The following is a 21434-nucleotide window of genomic DNA, read 5'->3' on the forward strand; positions in this document are numbered from 1 at the left end:
CAGACCACATGACAATCTCAGAATTGTTTGGTTTACAGCAATTAATCTGACATTGTCCATTTAGTTTGATAAGTTGGCTAAGTGTAACTGTGTAACTTGCTTGCAATTTCTGTCATTAAGAAATTGACAGTTTGATTTACCTGTAACTTGCAAATCTATAACTTGAATTAATCAATTCAATTCAACTGACACTAGTATTTGAGGAAAATCATTGTTAAAATATTTACAATGTAGTCTAGATAGAATAGCAGCATCTTAGTTTCAATGTAAAGGAAGAGATTAGCAGGAAAAGATTCCCCATTTACATTTTTAGCAAAGTAAAAGTAAATATGAGTGAAATAGTGTTAAGGTGGTTAAAAAAACTGCCATAAAACTATTGAAGGGTGGCTAATGTTGTACCACTTTTTAAGAAAGGTGGGAGAGAGAAAGCAGGAAATTATAGACCAGTTAGTCTATAATTTCCCACCAGTGGTGGGAAAGATGCTGGAATCTATTATAAAGGATGAAATTACGACACATCTGGATATTAGTAACAGGATAGGTCAGAGTCAGCATGGATTTATGAAGGGGAAATCATGCTTGACTAATCTTCTGGAATTCTTTGAGGATGTAACTCTGAAGATGGATGAGGGAGATCCAGTAGATGTAGTGTACCTGGACTTTCAGAAAGCTTTTGATAAAGTCCCACATAGGAGGTTAGTCAGCAAAATTAGGGCGCATGGTATTGGGGGCAAAGTACTAACTTGGATTGAAAGTTGGTTGGCTGACAGGAAACAAAGAGTAGTGATAAATGGCTCCATTTTGGAATGGCAGGCAGTGACCAGTGGGGTACCGCAGGGATCAGTGTTGGGACCGCAGCTTATATATTAATGATATAGAAGATGGTATTAGTAATAACATTAGCAAATTTGCTGATGATACTAAGCTGGGTGGCAGGGTGAAATGTGAGGAGGATGTTAGGAGATTACAGGGTGACCTGGACAGGTTAGGTGAGTGGACAGATGCATGGCAGATGCAGTTTAATGTGGATAAATGTATGGTTATCCACTTTGGTGGCAAGAGCAGTAAGGCAGATTACTACCTAAATGGAATCAATTTAGGTAAAGGGACAGTTCAGAGAGATCTGGGTGTTCTTGTACACCAGTCAATGAAGGTAAGCATGTAGGTACAGCAGGTGGTGAAGAAGGCTAATAGCATGCTGGCCGTCATAACAAGAGGGATTGAGTATAGAAGCAAAGAGGTTGTTCTGCAGCTGTACAGGGCCCTGTTGAAACCACACCTGGAGTACTGTGTGCAGTTCTGGTCTCCAAATTTGAGGAAAGACATTCTGGCTATTGAGGGAGTGCAGCGTAGGTTCACGAGGTCAATTCCTGGAATGGCGGGACTACTTTACGCTGAAATACTGGAGCGACTGGGCTTGTATACCCTTGAGTTTAGAAGACTGAGAGGGGATCTGATTGAGACGTATAAGATTATTAAAGGATTGGACACTCTGGAGGCAGGAAACATGTTTCCGCTGATGGGTGAGTGCCGAACCAGAGGACACAGCTTAAAAATACGGGGTAGTCCATTTAGGACAGAGATGAGGAGAAACTTCTTCACCCAGAGAGTGGTGGCTGTGTGGAATGCTCTGTCCCAGAGGGCAGTGGAGGCCCAGTCTCTGGATTCATTTAAGAAAGAGTTGGATAGAGCGCTCAAGGATAGTGGAATCAAGGGTTATGGAGATAAGGCAGGAACAGGATACTGATTAAGGATGATCAGCCATGATCATATTGAATGGCGGTGCAGGCTCGAAGGGCAGAATGGCCTACTCCTGCATCTATTGTCTATTGTCTATTGTCTATTATCTAAGTGATTTGCCGTCACACAAAATTTAAGAAAAATTTGAAATTGCTTTACTCGTAAAATCATGTTTATCAGCTTCAATCTTCAGACTCCTCTTTTATCATCCCTAGCGTTTTCTGTTTGGATAAGAGTTGCCTTTGGGAGTCCTCAATATTGATTCCAGATTTTATGTTGTCTTGTAACTTAGGCTAGCACAAGGCATAGGAGATTTCCTGTTGAACTGCGTACTCACAACTGACAAAGCAATAAATCTGCACATTGCTTTTGCTTGAGAAAATACAGAGTGAATTCTATAGGCATGAAATATGTTGTGGTTGAGACAATTCAATGCCTGATGTCTTGGATGAGCTGAAGTGTGGAAAATAGAAGTATTAGCAAGGATCAGCCTCAAGTGAAGAGGGGACTAGCATGCTTGACCACATTGTCGTTGAACCAGTCTGTGCATATTTTGTTTTCTTTGTCAGGTCCTCACATATTCCACTCAGTGCCATGACTTGTTGACTACTCCTACTTGCCCTTGAAGTGAGTGGCTTGCTTGGCCATTTCAGAGGGCAGCACATTTACTGTGGGTCCAGAGTCACATATAATCCAGACCAAATAAGGATGGCAGATTTATTTCCCGAAGAAGTGACAGTTGATGGCTGTCATCGTCACTATTACTAAGACCATGTTTGTATTCCAAATTTATTAATATAATTTAAATTCCACCAACTAATGTTGATGTAGGATTTGAACCTATTAATTCAGAGTATTACCTCAGACTTTTGAACCAGTGACATTCCCATAATACTCCCATCTTCTTTCAAATAATAACATTGTGAGGAGATAATGCTCCTTATCTCAATATCTCATTTGCAGTGTGAGAACACCCTCCACATATACTTGGGCTGAGTGGATAAGCAAAGCAAATCTTAGTAGCCAAACTAAAAAATCATGAGGTAATGTGGGCCATCAGCAGGATTAAGTATCACCACATAACCTTATGCTCGGTATATGCCTCACATTCCAAACACATGCAGGGAGTACATTTTAAAATAATATACAAACTTGGTGAGGTTACAATACAGGCCTACTTACATGCTAAGAATCAAAGTAAATTGATTCAAGTGGAACCAAGTAGTTCCATAATCAATAGATTGAAGTAGAGGTTTGTACATCTAACTTACACATCCATTGAAAGATGGTACTGGACAACCAGAAAACTAATGGAAGAAAAGATCTGCATGAATTCTATCACCTATAACCATGGCAAACTGTTGGATGTGCAAAAGATAAGGTTCAATTATTTTGGCAAATAGGTTTGGTCGCATGTGATAAGTTGACGATCATACTCAGCTCCTTCTAAGGTCCCTACATCTAAATAATTTGTTTTGGTTTAAATGACAGTAAGAGGTGATTGAGTTTATTGGACATAAAGTCGACAGATCTTGATGACACTACCTGTAATGCTGAAGTGTATAAGTAATAACCAGCCCAGATCAGCTGGTCCTATGCAACGGTACAATAGGCATCTACTCAACATTGCAGGAAACTGCTTGTGTATCTCTGATCCAGAAAACACAGGAACAATCCAAACTAGTCAATAATGCTACTAGTCTATCTCCAATCTTCTGCAAAGTGTTGTACCACCCAGATTTTAGTGGGCTATGGGGTGTTTTATGCCAAATTTCCAAAAAATAAAGAGGAATTGATTAAACAGAGATAGACTGTTTCAGCTAGTTGGAAAGTTTAAGACTAAGGGACTTTTCCTAAAAGTTAGAAACAAGGCTTTCAGTTCCTTTAGTTTATGAAACCTTATTAATAATAATTTCCATCAAATAGAAAACTAAAACACAAGGTATAGGAGGGAATATACTGGCATTGATTAAGGATTGGGTAGCATGCAGAAAACAGAGAATAATAATAAGCAGATATAAATGGGTCATCTCACATTGGCAGGTTGTGACCAGTGGAATATCTCAAGGATCAGTAATTGGGTTCCAGCTGTTCACAATATATGTCAATAATTTGAATGTGGGGACCACATTCATGTATGTAGATAACATGATTTGAACAAACTTTGTTAATGGGCAAGAATATAACAGAAGAAATGTAATGTGAAATAATTTGAGATTATCTACTTTGACAGGAGGAACAGATCTGCAGAGTGTTTCTTATGTGGTAAGAAATTAGAAAATCTTAATATACAAAGGGACCTGGGTGTGCTCATCAATGAGTCATTGAAGGCTTACATGCAGATGCAGCAGGCAATTAGGAAGGTTACTAGTATGTTATCCTTTCTTACAAGAGGATTTGTGTCCAGAAGTTGCAAAGTCTTGCTTCGGTATATAAGAGCTTGATTACATTATACCTGGAGTATTGAGTGCAGTTTTGGTCCCCTTACAAAGAGGAGTGCAACAAAAGTTCACCAGATATTCTCAGGATGGTGGGACTATCCCATGAAGAGACCTTGGGCACATTCTGCATATATTCTCTAGAATTTTGAAGAATGTGAGAAAGTGATATTTAAGTCTACAAAATACTACAAGGGACAGACAAGGTAGGCTTCCTTATGAGTGAGGGTCTCTTGACCTGAAATGTTAACTCTGATTTTTCTCCACCAATGCTGCCCGATCTGCTGAGCTTTCCTAGCAATTTCTAATGTTGTTACTGATTTACAGCATCCACTGTTCTTTTGGTTTTTATTAAGGTAGACATCCTATTGGAGACTCAAAGTACACATTTTCAAAATAAAGCAGAACCCACTTATGGCTGAATTGAGGATAAACCTTTTCACATACAGTGTTGTGAATCTTTGGAAATCTCTACCCCACAACACCGCTGGAAGCTGTGTTATTGAGTATGTCTAGCATAAAGATTGACAGATTTCTACATCCCAATGATGTAAAGGGATATGGAGATAATATGGGAAAAAGACTTTGAAGTGGATAATCACCAACGATTGTATTGAAAGCTGGAACAGGCTTGATGGGCTGAATGGTCTACTTCTGTTGTATTTCCTAATGCTTCTGCACACAGAGGTTAAAGTAGAGCTCTCTTTCACAAATAGTGACTGATGCTGAACCAATTGTTAATTTCAAATATGACCCACCGAATAGGAGCAGAAGTAGACCATTTGACACATCAAGCCTGTTCTGCTATTTAATAAGGTCATGGCTCAATTGGATGTGTTTCAAAATGTATTTTCCATTAACCCTGATAAACTTAAGATTTAGGTTTTTGTAAATCATAGCAATTAAGGGATTTTGAATAGGCAAAGGCAGATATGTGGAGTTAGGTGACAGATCACTCACCAATCTCATGGAATGGTAGAACAGGCTTGAGGGACTAAAAAGCCTATTCCTATTCCTACATAAAGTAATTTAAAAGATCAATAGTATCACAAATGGTAGGTACCATCAATGACTTTAACGAAGGTTAGTTTGAGTTCTACCAAAGTTACTGACTCCAGACCAAAGTCTTAATATAAGTATGGAGTTGAAAGGCAAAGAAGAGGTGAGAGTAATCTTCTTTGACATTAGGAAGATATTTGGCTGAATATAATAGCAAGAAGGCCCAGCATTGCCTCACCTCAAGGTTGTTTAAGGTTATGGAGGTTAAGATAGACACCTCATCCATAGCTATTCTCACATTTGGTATGCAGGAAGATGTTTATGGTTATTAGAGGCCAATTGTTGCAACCCCAGGAAGCTCAACATATATGTTGCTTAGCGTAATGTTCTCTTCAATTGTTTAATCAATTACTTTCTTCTGAGATAAAACCAGGAGCAAGATTATCCTCTGAAAAATTCACGTTGCTCAGCTCTGATAATGTCTGTGATAGTGAAATAGCCCAAACTAGCCAACAGGTATACTTGGACAATAGCTCGGGGTTGATGTGGCAAGTGGCATCTAACAGTTGAATCTCACATGTCAGGCAAGAAGAGCACTCTAGATATCACTGATATTGCCACATTATCAACAGCAGACTGACACTCTCAGTACCATAGTAACTGAAAAAGAATATAGTATAAATAATTGTTTCTCTTGAGCAGACCTCCATATTATTCCCTCAGATTATTTACTAACCATGTTTCTCTTCAAAATGATGTGTAATATTTCCAGCAAAGTATGTCCTAATTAAAAAGGTGCTTCATCTTCAGATCAATCATCCAACCATCTGTGCTAGCGAAAGGTTTTGTTTCCAAAGATGGTTGTTGTTTGATGGAAAAATGCATTCCTCTAATTTGATTCGGAAGAAACCTTGCATAAATAGAGTGACATTACAAAATGTACAATACACTTGAGAGCAGAGAAATTATGAATTCAGTTATAAATTCAATCAAAATATCTATTACTCTCATGGAGAACACACAATTATCCATTTGTTTTGCAGAGCACTGCCAATTTGAATGTTTCAATAACTACTCAGAATGTGGATTGCTATGATAGTGGAATCATTTGTATGAAGTCCCTCATGATATCTGTTGGAGGCACCCATCTTTACTTCAATGATAATTCTGGCAAGCCAGTGAGTAACTATTTTAATTAAATACAAATATACATTTTGTTGCTTATTTTTTCTTGAAAGTATACAAGAAGTGTTCGAATGCTCCTTTTAAAATGATGTGCAGAAATGGAAACTTATGTGTATGGTTTCTTCAAAGGAATCAGTTTATCCAGTCTTGTAAAATATGATCAACGCCCCTGCCACTACCCACCACTGGAAAGGCCGATGGCTTAGCGGGTAATTGCAGTCCATAATTGCTCAACAATACCGATATGATGTTCTAATTTAATTCTTTATTTTTTACATGCATCTGACTGCAAGCATTAAAATTAGGTCACTACAGTTTGTAGCCCATATCACTCCAGCAGCAGTATAAAACTTGTCAGTGTTTCCACCACTGACTGCCATTAAATAGCACTGACTGAAACTGCATTTGTCACAATGTTCAGCGAGGATTGAGTCAGGAAAACCTATACTAATTTACCCTCATTGTTCAGGAACAGCAGCCTCTGTATACATGAACAGAATATCTTTTTACACTTCAACAGGAAGATAAATACCTTGGGTATGGCACCATAACGGGGCAGAATTCCTACAGAGGTTTACCTGTTGAATTAGTGCAAGGTGTATTTGAAAATTATAGTTATTGACATTTATGACTGGATTACCAATTTTATTCTAATAAAGTCACCGTGCACTAATAATTGTCAGATTGTTGACATAATAACTCAGTGATTCATAGAACATTGGTGACTGAATTGCAACTTTTATGGGCTTCTGAATAAAATCTACCTCCACCCACTGGTTTAACTGTCATTATATAGTTAATATCTGCAGGAAAATTATTATTTTTCTTATAGTTTTAAATGGATTTAAAGTATTTCATTTTAAAGTGTTAATGAGATTTAAATTTACAGTGAATGGAATCAAGTCTCTATAATATACTCATTGATGTCTACATTTAGCTTCCTTGCTACTCCAATATTTGATTTTACATTAAGTGTTCTATAGTAATAGCAGTCCTGCTATAGGCCAAAATTTATATGCACCTTCTCATTCATTATGCTTGGCTGTATTACGAAGCGACACTATTCACTTATATTGATATTAATGATTTTCTGTTCTACGCCTTTTCCAACACTTTGCTTATTGTAAAAAAAGATTAAAACATAAAAGTAGTCACCATAACACTTTCTGTGCACACCTTGAATTGCAAAAATAACTACTGGCTCCTATTCTCTATTGGTAACAGTGAGCTCATTTGTGGAGCTTAGGCGAGCATTTTCACTCTTTCAAGCCTCAGCAGATAAATACTTATCCTAGTGAGCCACATATTTTTGTGAAGAGTTAAGTTTATAAATAGATACTGAAATAACTTCTTTAAAATTTTAGAGTGTCTTTAATTTACATAAAATAGCATGCGTATGCTTACCTACAAAATGAGTGGTTGTCTTCTTACAGTAAGTTAGTTTTTTCTATTTTGTGCAGTTAGTTAATTTTGTTTCACTCTTGAACTTTTGACTCTGAAGGAAGTCTCGAATTTCCAGAAGATCTCATTTGCTTTTGACAGTCAGAGACATTGCAGACTTATCTACTTAAAGATCAAAAAGGCCCTTTGTATTAAATGCACTTGTCATATAAAAGGTATTGGCCATTTACCCTGCCTGCTGTTCCTCTCAGCTCTCAGTTTCAATTAGTTATTATTTTCTTCCCATTTTATTATCTAAAGATCTGGTTCTCCTGCTCAAAGTGCTAGTTCTGATAGATGGAAATCCCATTATTCCAAATTCCATAAGTTCTATCCCCAACTAAAAGTCCATCCTCCACCTAACCTCCTTATCCCAGCTACCATCAACCAAACCCCTTCCTCCTTTTCTGACCTACACTGGTCACAGCTTTCAAACTATTTCTATCTATTACTCTCCACACTCTGCCTGCTCTTGCTATGCTACCTAAAACATTACTATGCTTCCAATTCCTTGCACCTAGCTAGGCTGCCCAGCTTCACTTTACTGGCACATTAGATTATGTACCAAATCTCTCTTTAGAAAACAATATTTTAACTTGTTTCTCAGGGGCAATGCCACCAGAGAGAATGGGACTTGTCACGAGTGAGCTCAATCTGAAATGAATAACTAGATGAAGAATGCAACTTAATAGTACACATATATATTTTCTGTTTTATTTGTCAACACTATCTGAAACAAGTATGACAAGTTATTTTAGTAATTAAGATATAATTATTATAATTTTTGCCATTTTGGTTGCAATTTGTTTTTCAGGAAAAATTGATTTTTCACAAATATGTAAACAGCAAACTTGACAGTGCTAAATTAGCTGTAGATTTATCCAATAAATGCTTTAATTACATAGTATAAGAATTTTGACACAGTTGAAAACTGATGGAAGACTTGAGTTATTACTTGTGATTACTGTTTCTATTAGAGTTTATCTGGGGTAAGGAGAGCAGTGCCTGATTTTCAGTTCTGGAAGGCAGGTTACTACTCAGTGGTACACTATCCAGTGCAAGAGATTACAGTGTTTTGGGATAGGAAGACAACTGTACATATTCAAGCTGGACCTCAGTGGCAAGTAAGTAGATTAGTTACTTTCAACTTTGCTCAATGGAAGTGCATTACATTTTACAGGTAACAGAATATCAACTTTAAACTGCCAAAATAAAAATTAAATACTGCAAAAATCTGAACTATGACAAGAAGTGTTGGGAATATTCAGCATTTCTGAAGAAGCATTGTAGTAGACTTGTTTCTCCCTCCACAGATGCTGCCAGACATACTGAGTACTTCCAGCACGTTCTGATTTTTATTTTGAAAATATCCAACCTTGGGCAGTTCTGATTTTCACAATGGGACACAGATCTTTACTGTATCCTGCAGTAGCACATACCTCACTACAAGAACAGTTACGGGGAATAAACACTTCAAAGCAAAACTGAGCTATACAAACCATCATGTTGCCACAACACAAGAAATCAAAGCTGAGAGAAATGTCTCTGTGCATGCATTGTGGTGTGTTTCTTACTGTACAAGAATGACTGCACTTCAACTGTGTTTTACTGGCCATAAAGTCCTTTGAAATTTTGAAAATCACAATATAAATGAAAGTTATTTGGTTTAAAGATAAAGTGGTTTTGTGCATCATGTTATTGTTGTAGCCACTAAGTTTCTTCCAAGCTTTTAAAATCGAATTTGCTACAACTGTGATGGAAGGAATGCATTGATATTCACAACTCCACATTAGTGTAAATGTGTTGATTCAGTTCCCAAGATGGCCAATTGTCTCTCTTTTGTACTACTATCTTAAAAAAACCAGCCACTTGGCCTCTGTAATGAACTCTAAATAAGGCCACAGATGCTGGTATTCCATTACCAAGTCACCCTTTATTTACATGTGGAAAGCCCTTAACTCTGGCCCAGCCTCATCAATGTCAGCATCCAGAGTGTCAGATTCTCTGATTCTTCTCATTTTATCTGTCAGCCAGGGTTCCATGGTTAGATCAGATTAATAGCCCCAATCAGAGAACTCATATTCTATGATGTCCAGCTGGTTGGCCTTGTTATAATCACTACACACTCAAAATAATCTTTTTGTTATCAGCAAAACTTATTCTTAAAGCAAGTGCCAAACTCTGGTCAACACCTGATCTATGACACAGAATTAAAACTCGATTCCCTTAATTGCACAAACAGATCACACACACAACACAAAAAGGCAAGTGAGATGATAGGGTTTTTTAAAGCTAAAAGGAAGGAAGTAATTTCCATCGTCTAAGCATCTAGAAACAAAGAATAGATTATGATCATTTTGCATGTCCACTTTTTTATGTTGCTGGAATTGAAATGCTGACAGTTGTGGATTGATGTTAGAAATTCAGTTCTGATTCTAATTGGCTTGGATTCAAGACTCGAAAGAATGGTCACAGCTTTTAGATTTTACTAGGTAGAAAGACTGATATTTGGAAACTTTGAGAATTCCCAGAAACTTCTACTGAAAATAGAATTTCAGAAGAGAGTCTGTCATCCTTACGAGTATCTTCCTTATTCTGACCTGTAGAACCAAACTTTAAGACTAGCGAGAGTTGCTAGGCAGTCATTAGCATTGGGGCATCAGTTCTCTCAGAAAGTAGGGGTTATTTTTTCAGTCAATCAATAAACCCCATGTCTTAGCTCTTGTTTAGCCATTTCTCCAAATTACTTGATTTCAGCAAAATGTAGGTGGCTTTCAGCACACATTAGACAATTGATTTCAGTTTCCAAGAAGTCATATGATGAAACCAAAGAATGTTAAAATAGTCTAAAATCTTCTAGTATTCCCAGATAGTCCTTAAACATAAATATGTATTCACTACAATTCACATTGTGAAACAGATCATCACGTTGCTGGGATGCAGTGTACCTTTGTTTGACAAATCAAAGCTGAGAATAAATGTCTCAAAATGCAGTAAATATGTGCTGCTAATGTTATTTATAGGCTCAGGCATACAACTTATAGCACAGATTTTGCTCCCTGTTAATCTTCTTATTACTATTAACACAAAACTAAACCGCTAAATGCATGACAGACTTACTCATAAAAAGCTCTTCAATCTAATACTCTTTAATCTAATACTCTTAATATTACCCTGCTGCAATTACGCATTTTCTGCTTTGTGTTCTCTTGGATGAAAGCCTCAATTTTTAAATAGAATCACTACAGTGTGGAAGCAGGCCATTTGGTCCAGCCTGATCCTCTGAACAGCATCCTACCCAGACTCAACCTCCCCCCCCACCCCAACCCCCACCCCCACCCCCACCCCCACCACCACCCTATCCCCTTATCCCTGCATTTCTCATGGCTAATCCACTTAACCTACACATCCCTGGACACTATGGGCAATTTAGCATGGACAATCTCCTAACCTGCACATCTTTGGACTATAGTAGGTAACTGGAGCACCGGGAGGAGACCCACGCAAACATGGGGAGAATGTACAAACTCCACACAGACAGTCATTGGAGGCTGGCATTGAACCGGGGTCCCTGGCACTGTGAGGCAGCAGTACTAACCACCGAACACCTTAACACACAATGAAGAAGCTGTGACTTTTCCCTAAGAAACCTGATTGTGGAAATGGTTAAGATGCCGATTTAAATAAAATAAACAAAAGTTAAATCCTTCTCATTTTTGTGGTGCATCAAACCTAATTTCCACAGGGGTAGGGTGTGAGTAAGTGGAAACTTCCAAATAGCTGGTTATTCCAATAAAGTAACATAAAATGTGTATGAGAAACTATCCATAAATACGGTGAAGTGATGAAGCTATATGTTCAGGAAAGATGGAAAATAGCTTCCTCTTTTTCTAAATTTTTTTGTGCCGCTTATTTGTAAAAGCATTTTGATGATTAATAATATTTTATATTTTATTAATCTATATTAATAATATTTTATATGGATTTCTTGTATTTTAACCTTTACTTTATCTCAACATTGGCAGGGTAAAATGACAGGTTTGTGTGGAAATTTTGACCAAAATACTGCAAATGACATGACTACATCAAACAACATGGAAGTGAGCAATGCTCAAGCTTTTGGAGATAGCTGGGCTCTTGGACAGGTAAGAATAACAAGGACATAAAATGGTACAGAATAAGAAAGGTAAATTAGCCCATTAAGTCCATTGTGACATCATCCATTCTGTTTAGTTTAATCTGAGTGCTGTGAGTAACTGTAAGCAAAAACTTCAAGCAGATAATGTGAAACTTCTCTTGAACTGAGAAAGGGTCATTTCTCTAAATGCATTGAAGCATTATAATCTATTGTTTAATCCTGCCCACTTTAGATCTTCAATGACATTCCTCAGCAACTCAGAACACAGTGGTGGATAGATTATTTGAAATTCTAAGTTGGTTGAAGATCTTCATCAGTTTGCTTTGAATTTGCTTTTATACAACATTTATTAATATTAATACTGATATTAATATACTGTGCATGATGGTAAGACTATAGAACAACATGCTTTGTACTGTGCAGGTTGATATGTTCTAGCAGAGTATCAGACCATCGTTACTAATCATGATGTGGAGGTGCCAATGTTGGACTGGGGTGAACAAAGTCAGAAGTCACATGACACCAGGTTACAGACCAACAGGTTTATATAAAATCACAAGCTTTCAGAGCGCGGCCTCTTCGTCAGGTGCAGAGAGAGAAAAGTTCACAGACACAGAGTTTATAGGCAGAGAGATCAAGGACAGAGAAATCGAAAGGTCACACAACTGGTGTGAGTGGAGTGTCAGATAATAAGTCTCTGTAGGTAACCAAGAATGTTAGACAATAAGTCAAGTGTCAACAGCTGAATAACCAGCGAAGGGGTGATTTATAATCTGATTAAGTGAGACAGAGAGATAATAACAAAAAATTAAAGATAAGGTGGTGCTGGAGACAAACTAAATGACTGGGTTAACATACTAAGGTCACAGTCACATCACAGGTTACCTCAGACACTCATCTACATACTCATTTAACCGTATCTCTACAACTCCCCCCAATACTTACTACTTCAACGTTTTTGTCAACAGCATACTCTGAAACATTTAAATGAAGTGTTCCTTTTAACTGAAAGTATTTCCAGGCTCACCACCTCCATCCAAAATTGGGAAGATCTTGCAATTCTCCCTAATCTGGTCAGTCAGAATTGGATGGAAGGGTGATGACCTGAAGGCTGCTCTAGTAATATACTTTCAGCAGCTGAAATGAAATAAGAGGAGTTAGTAGCAATATTCCAAAGCTCTCAGTATTAAAAGGACCACTTTTTACTCATCAGTAGGATACCGCTTCCACTTGACTGGAGGCTAATTTCTTTTTGCTCTTCCATGAATACTTCAGTGGAAAAGAAATACTGATATTGACAGGCTGCTGAATAGTGAGGTTGCATCATTGATGAAGAATTGAGGAGTATCACGATTCAACTGCAGGAACAGCACAATGACATCTTGAGATTCTTGTGCTGTTTTCACAAGTTTAAGATGAAGAGAGGAATTAAATATTAGGAAGATTTTAAAGCGCACATACAAGCATATGAACCAGGGGCTCAAGTATGTTATTCAACAACTCGAGCCTGCTCTGCCATTTAATCAGATCAGAGTTTTGAAGGAAAGTTTTATCATACTTGAAAAGTTAACTCTGTTTCTCGCTCTACACTTGCTATCAGACCTACTGAGTTTCTCCAACACTTTCTGTTGTTATTACAAAGAGATTAGCCCTGATCTAAACACCTACTCTTGATAACCTTTCACCTCCTGGAGCGTTGCTTTTCAGACTGGAGGCCTGTGACCAGCAGTGTGCTACATGAATCAGTACTGGGTCCACTGCTTTCCATCATTTATATAAATATTGTGGTGTGAATATAGGAGTTATAGTTAATAAGTTTGCAAATAATATCACAATTGGAGGTGTCGCAGACAGCGAAGAAGGTTACCTCAGATTACAACAGGATCTTGATCAGATATGCTAATGGTCTGAGGAGTGGCAGATGGAGTTTAATTTAAATAAATGTGAGATGCTGCATTTGAAAAGTCAAATAGGTGGGACTAGATTGGGTTGGGATATCTGGTCGGCTTGGACAGGTTGGACCAAAGGATCTGTTTCCATGCTGTACATCTCTATGACTCCTTGCTTACCAACAATCTATCTACCTCTACATTAAAAATGTTCAAAAACTCTGCTTCCACTGCCTTATCAGAAAGAGAATCCCAAAGACTCAATCCCTCTGTGACAAAAAATAAATCACCTCATCTCTGTGTTAAAAGGGCAACCCTTTTTTTTCAACAGTGATCCTTACTTCTAGATTCCCCTATTGGAGGAAGAATCCCACATCCCTGGTTTCAGCTCATATCCCTCCAAAGCTTTCTTATTCATGGACCTATCCAAATGTCTGTTAAATGATGTAACTGTATCCGCATCCATCATTTCCTCTGGCAGTTCATTCCACACATGAACCACTCTCTGTGTAAAAAAGGAAATGCACGTGAAATATTTTAATTACTTTTAACCTGGCTCTAAACTTAAATCAAGCAGATGGATTTCCCAGGGTTCAGAAAACTGACCAGAGAAATTAGGATGGGCTTTAACTGCAGTACAAATAGATAAGTAAGTCTTTAGATGTTCCAGTTGAATAAAAACTCACTTATTCCAGATGGTTTCCCAGTTCCATCCAACTCGTGTTTGGCAGTGATTGCTTGTGAAAATCCTACCTTTTTCAACCTTTGAGGATTTTAAATTGACAAATTCAAGATGGGAGATGCCTTGGAATTTTTTTTGACAGCACATCAGAAAAGAAAGGAGACCATCTGTGGCAGCAATGAACTGCGGTGGTGGGATGAGCACATGAGCAGGAGAGAGATTTGCAGGAGTAACTGTATAACTACATTATAAGTTACTTCTAATCTAAATCAGGTCAATATAAAAAAGGCAAAACACTGTGACAATAATTATCTAAATTTTAATGCTATTTTCTTCTTTTTCTGGCATCATATAATTGTGATTACAGTATCTAAGATTTCTTGCAACATGAGATTGCTCCCAAAGTTGCCACATACTCCACTCTCTGCCAGTGAGTGTGGGGTGGTTTTGGACATACTTTAGAGGTTCAATTGGAATAGCTGTCTGTTCAGATTAGCATCTGCTCAGATACCTCTCTGTTTTCCTTGAAAGAATACAATTATTATAATGTAATGGCTAGTTAGCTTATAGCTATTTAAGATGTTGGTAAATAATTCATCAATTGATAATTTTCTCTAATTTTCACTTTATTCAAGTGTGTGAGTAGAAATGGTATCACCAGGCCATGTGAAGCTGACTTAATCAGGCAGCCATTTGCAAAGAGAGAATGTGCTATTCTGTACAGTGACGTGTTTGCTCCTTGTCATAATGTGGTAGGTACATGATTTTCATTTTTTTTACATTCCACAATATTTTTGGCTCAGCTTCAGTGCTACCTTTGTTCACGGGGGCTAATTTTTTTTCACTTGCTGTGGTATTTAGGTGGAGTTCATATTTTGGGACAACAAAAAGAGATTTTTAAAATATATAAATATTTCACTGCTGCACTTACCCTTTGTCTCATCAGCTGTTTCTTGATTTTGAAAGCAGTGGAATAAAACACTACAGCCGATTTTGGGTTTTAACTACAGGTCATTCTGCTATAATGAGTGTTTCGTTAATGCGAATTCGCTATAACACAATTGACAAATTCGAGACACTGTTTCTATAGCAGAAACTTTTAAAGTGTGTATTGGTTATAACGCAATTCTAGCCCCATTAGTTTAAATGGTGCTGCTATTACGGGATTTTTTTATAACACAGGATTGCACACGGACGGAACTACTGTGTTAAAGCAGAACCGATTGTACCAAGCAAGCTTATTAAAAAATAGTGGAACAAATTGAAAATAACACCACCATAAAATATGCTCATTGAATAACACCTCAAGTACGAACTGGGTATTGGTGTCTGCTACACTTGCCCTGGCAGTACAAGGTTCTCTGAATCATTATTGACATCTGACCTCATCGGCTCAAAGAAAGTTGACAGGCAGTTCATCAAAAAGGGTGCAAGGAATCTAGCATTTCAGCAGAGTGTATGTTTAGAGTAGGTAAATCCCATCAGTTACCTCGCTATACGACCAATGTTAAGTTTGTAGGAACCAAGAGTGATTGTTGTGTAAGGGCTGTAACTGAACTCTATCATACTGTACCTTAACAGTGATTGCCTGCCAATCCTGAATGGTGAGCTTTTTAATGTCACTGGTTCTGGCACAGGAGCCTCTTTTTAATTGTTCATGCAACTGGCAAGACTAGCATGTCCTTCACTATCATTAAGTTCTCTTGAGGAGTTGGTGGTGAGCAACATTCTATGTTGTAGGTGCCCTCACAGTGCTTTTGGCTAAAGAGTTTCAGGATTTTAACCAAGGGACAGTGAAGAATTAATAAAATATTTCCAAATTAGGATATGTGACTTGGAAGGGAAGTTACTTTCCATTATCCTCGCTGATCTTGTTTCTTTCTAAGTGCTAGAGGATGATGCTGTTGAAGGAATCGTGATGAGTTTGCCTAGTGCATTGTAGAGATGGTATGTATTGTGACAACAGTTTCAGATATCTGTGAATAAAGTGAGCAGATAGAAACCTCAACATGAGTAGTGTGAAAGACCAAAATATGAAAGATGGAAGTTAAATAGGGTATACATACATGATGTGTGTTGTTGCCATAGTGAGGGGCACTACGAGGCAAGGCAAGAGCCATGAAATTGAACACTATTAAATTAATTAATGCTGCATTGGCACCATTAGGGAGCAGGTTTAACATTACTAAAGGGCAATTTAAAAGATTGAGAAGTCAGAGTCTGACTAAAGAAGATAGAAATATTTTAAGGCCATGAAAGAGACATAGAAATTAAACAGCAGATTCAGTGGGAAGATTTATGATGGCTGCATGCATTTTTTTCAAAATTTGCAGAAAGCAATGTGCATAATGTAATTGAGTGTGAAAGGTATGAAAGCACTCCTTTTGCCTGTGAAAAATTTTTTGGACACGCTGGAAAAGCAATATTTGAGACATCAAATTGTTTCCAAATTATATTATAAATCTCAAGGTGAACAAATAAATACCTTATTATATTCAATAGCACCTTCAGTTGATAATGTTATAAGTCACCAAAATATAAAAGAATGTACAAATACCTTTGAAGATGTTCAAGCAGCTTTTTATAGTTAATTTGTGAGCAAAGTTTTCAGAAGAGCAAGATTTATCAGAACATCTCAGCATCCAGAAGAATACATAGTTAATTTCATAATTAGAATAAAAACCGTTGCCATGGAGCTTGAATTGAAAAGAAAAAGATTGTTGTTGGAATTACCAATGAATCTTTGTCAGATTTATTATGGTCAAGGAAGACTTAGGTTTTGGTGAAAGCTATTTAAATTGTGTTAGAAGCTGGAATCAGGAAAACTCCCAGACAAATTCTGAGAGACAATGGACAACCTTATCACTGGAGTGCAACAGAACCTGTTGACTTCATAAGGTATAAATATTCTACAGTCATACGTGACAAGCTAACATGAAAGGTAGGCCAAACATTGGATACTAATAGTTAGTGTCACTGCTTTGGAACAAAAAATGTCTCCTGGGCACAAACAGTGACTGGCTACTACAAAAGAATGTTACATCTACAACTATAGGTCAATGCCAGAAGTAGAATCCATTTTCAAAGCAATAGAAAGCCAAATGCTTATTTGTACAAAGACATCAATGTGAGGCAACCATTACTGTTAAAAAAAACCCATAGCATTCCTAAGTGAAATCACGAATTCAAGCAACTTGAGTTTGAGTGACCTTATCAAAGTCAATGGAAAGCTCATTTATTTTGAGCTTAAAACAGGCGACCATCATTGTTTTGTCAGATGAAATTCCATGACCGAAGGAACAGAAATGACATCCTGCAGAGGTGAAATTACATGGTCCAGATAGAATAACTCTCAAGATTATAGATACGATACACATAATACTACTCTCCAGAGTGCAGAGTTGAAAATGTATACACATCTATGCTTGTCACACTTGAACATGCAAATGTCTTGACCCCAGCATCCTTGAGATGGCAGAAGGAGTTCCAAAGGAACAACTAGTCCAGGAACAAACTATTGTCAGCAAGTGAGTAAAAAGCAAACTAGTAGATTTCATTTGGTTTTCTCAATTATTTGCAGAACCCAAAAAGATGAAATAATTCATTGCGATTACCCACAATGGCATAAAATTAGTGTTTGAGAGATAGCAATGGCCAGCAAGCCAAAAGAGGCTAAAGCAAATTAGTCAAGGAAAAAAGGAGTGACTGAGAGTGAGCTGCTATTCGCCAGTATTGGGTTGAATGAAGGCCAGAACAAAGGTGCAGTAAGTTTACCAAGAAAACATGCTTTGAGCATTAACATCATTTCAAAATCATAGGCCACTTACTTGTATATGCCTTGCATTTGCTTCTCTTTTGGAAAACATTTTGGAAAGAATACACCAGGAACACATGGGCATTGCCAGATATACAATCAGGACTCAGTCGGTGGTTTGGTGGTGAAAGATCTCAAAGTAAATTAAAGATCTTACAGCTCACTGTGAAATCTGCAATTATATAAGTCTGACAAATACTCCAATTATCACTGAAGTAGATCAAAATACAAAAAATCAGCATTTTTTGCAGTAGAAGCAAATACTGAGAACAAGAATGAACAGAACAACTTGCTTGACCCCAGAAAAGAACCTTTAACTGAAGGTATGCAGCCGGCACAAGTATCTGGGGAATAATTTGATATTGCAGATTTGTTTCTGCTATGGATGATAAGCTGACACATGTTCACAAACAACATTTCAACTCTTTGTTTTATTCACACAAGTGGCAGAGATAATGTTATGCAATCCTCTAGCACCATGACTTAGGATGTGAACATGTGTGTTTCACCCTGAAGACATTCAGATAGGGTGAAGGAAGAAATCAACTGCAGTTAAATAGTTGGAATAAAGAGCTTACATACTTCAACACAGACATGTCAGCAGTTTGAGAATTAAGATTTACTTCCACAAAATTAAGTTAAGCTGTAAATGACTCCATGGAAGCCAAACCAATGTCCACAGATTCAGGATAAGAAAAAATAGCTTGATCTAAAAGTTCAGCGTACTGCAAGGGATAAAGTACTTTTCTTATTGGAGTAGCTGTCTTCTATGATGGACATTCATTAGATTAAGCATCCCCCAGATGGTGTTATGGGGTAACTGTTTTTGTTAACAGGGAAAAGCTCCTCTGTGAAGGAAATGGATTGAATGGCCTTCTCTTCCTTTTTTCTGTTTTAATGGCCTTACGCTTCTGGTCAATTGTGTCCCCAAGGATGTTGAATATTTTGAACTCATCTGTAGTAGCACCATGAATATCAAGGGCAAATGCTTAGATTTTCTCCCACCGTCGATAGTTATTGTTTGTCCCTAGCATTGTGATATCAAAGTTACTTCAGGGACTGCCTATACTATGCAGTTGAAACAAAATTATAATATATTGTAATCTGCAGAGTGATTTCTAGCTTGTTTAATGTACTGCTTATCATAATTATCTGTTAAACCGAACAAAGTAACATATATAATGTGTTGTCTCACCTGGCTTTGTAAAATATTTTGGCTATTAAATACCTCTAGATGGCAGTGCTGTGTCATTTAAAAGAAGTTCTGAGATTTAAAAAACATTATTTTCCCCCATGTAATAAATAGTGAGTGAAACCAATAAACGTTTGTGGGTTTTAGCTGGGTTTAAAGCACTCAATAAGGGGTCACATTTTGGGATTTTGGACAATGTCCAAGAATTGATACTCATCATCAAATTACATTTTGTACTGCGTTCACTCGGACTCTAGGACTGGTGTGAGATACAATTTGCCATTAATAACATCATTTTATTTGTGATAGCAATGAACATTTCTGGTTTTCTCCAGGTCGACGTTACCTGGTTTTATAAGAATTGTCTGACAGACACGTGTAACTGTAACCGTGGTGGAGACTGTGAATGTTTTTGCACCAGTGTTGCAGCATATGCACATACCTGCTGTCAAAAAGGAGTCTCAATTAATTGGAGATCACCCAGTATTTGCTGTGAGTATTATCAGGATGTACATTTCAGCTATGGTACCTGAGAAATATTATGTTCAAAAAATATGCTTCAAAATATTGAATTATAACAAAAAAAGTCAATCATGAAAAAATATATAACTTGAAATTAGAAGGCAGTACTGAATTTAAATCTATTAAATGGAATGCCTGCAAGGTATCATTTTAACCAGCTAACATCCATTTTTGGCTTTATTACTAGCGTTAGAATTATGTTAATCGCAATCATCTCAATAAATAAGGTAACAATGACAAAAATGACAATAATAGGATAATACTATTATACAAGTTAGCTTTGTGAGATAATAAAGTTTATCTTTTCTTTTATTGCTGCAGTTAGCTGACTGAAGATTTTTCTTGAAACGGAGGAATAAGAAGGGCAGAAATTCAACATAGGAATAGCAATCATGATTTTGGTTGAATACATACTGCAGAATAATGTATGACATTAAAGTTAGTTCTTTGGACAGCGATTTTTCCTTCCAATAAATTTCCACTGAATTGAATTCATAAAAGTTACATATCATAAAATTCAAAGTAAAATTAGATTGAAGTTATAGAATCCTTACAGTGTGGATCAGGCCATTTGGCCCATCAGGTCCACAAGGACCCTCCAAAAAACACCTCACCAGACACACATCCCTACCTATCCCCACAATCAGGTAACTCCCATGGCCAATCTACCCAGTGCACACATCTCTGGACACTATGGGCAGCTTCCCATGGTCAATTGACCTAACCTGCACATCTTTGGCTGTGGGATGAAACTGGAGGAAACTCGCATACGTATCAAAATTTAATCAAAGTAAGCCAGAAATCTGAGTGTCTAAAGTAAATCATTGTAAGTAGATTCGAATAATATTTATCATTATTAGAATTCATAGATTAGGACTTGTTGATCTTTAACTTATGCATACATACAAAAAGGGCAGATTGATTTAAAGAGATATAAACACTTAACTGCAACATGTATGCTTTGATTATGTTTTACTTACTCGACATTTTTGATATTTTTCAGCTGTTGACTGTGAATATTACAATCGAGGTATGTATTGCATTTAAACAAACTAGGGAATCCTTTTTCTTTAAATTTCAGTGAAATATAAGAATTATTATAAATTTTTGCCAAGTGCATGTCCATGTAGTTTAAAAGTTATGTATATAGCCAACACGTTCAGTAGGTGTCACACTGTGTTCCTATGACATTTTTAGTCACCATCATTCAATTGTGCTTTTGTGTTTGGGTGATTTCTTAGGACAAACACACATGATGACTGCAATATGTTTCTGTGTTCTGTGCTTTCTTCACTTGATGCTGTCCTTCAGACACTGCAGTTTTGGAATTTCCTTTGTGAATTCTGAATTGCCACTTTCCTGTTTACAATTGCCTACTTAAAACTCTTTACCTAC

General features: G+C 37.1%; 1 protein-coding gene across 1 annotated transcript in view; it reads left to right on the plus strand.

The window, feature by feature from the left end:
* The window catches only part of otogl (otogelin-like), a 229066-nt gene that overhangs the window by 107046 nt on the left and 100586 nt on the right, over positions 1-21434 (plus strand). Inside the window, exons 27-32 of the mRNA XM_072551603.1 lie at positions 6221-6355; positions 8780-8926; positions 11828-11947; positions 15147-15263; positions 19853-20009; positions 21043-21069. Coding sequence (XP_072407704.1) covers positions 6221-6355; positions 8780-8926; positions 11828-11947; positions 15147-15263; positions 19853-20009; positions 21043-21069 — 703 coding nt within the window. The remainder of the gene's footprint in view (positions 1-6220; positions 6356-8779; positions 8927-11827; positions 11948-15146; positions 15264-19852; positions 20010-21042; positions 21070-21434) is intronic.

This window comes from Chiloscyllium punctatum, chromosome 32 (assembly GCF_047496795.1).
Source record: "Chiloscyllium punctatum isolate Juve2018m chromosome 32, sChiPun1.3, whole genome shotgun sequence".
Lineage (NCBI taxonomy): Eukaryota > Metazoa > Chordata > Chondrichthyes > Orectolobiformes > Hemiscylliidae > Chiloscyllium > Chiloscyllium punctatum.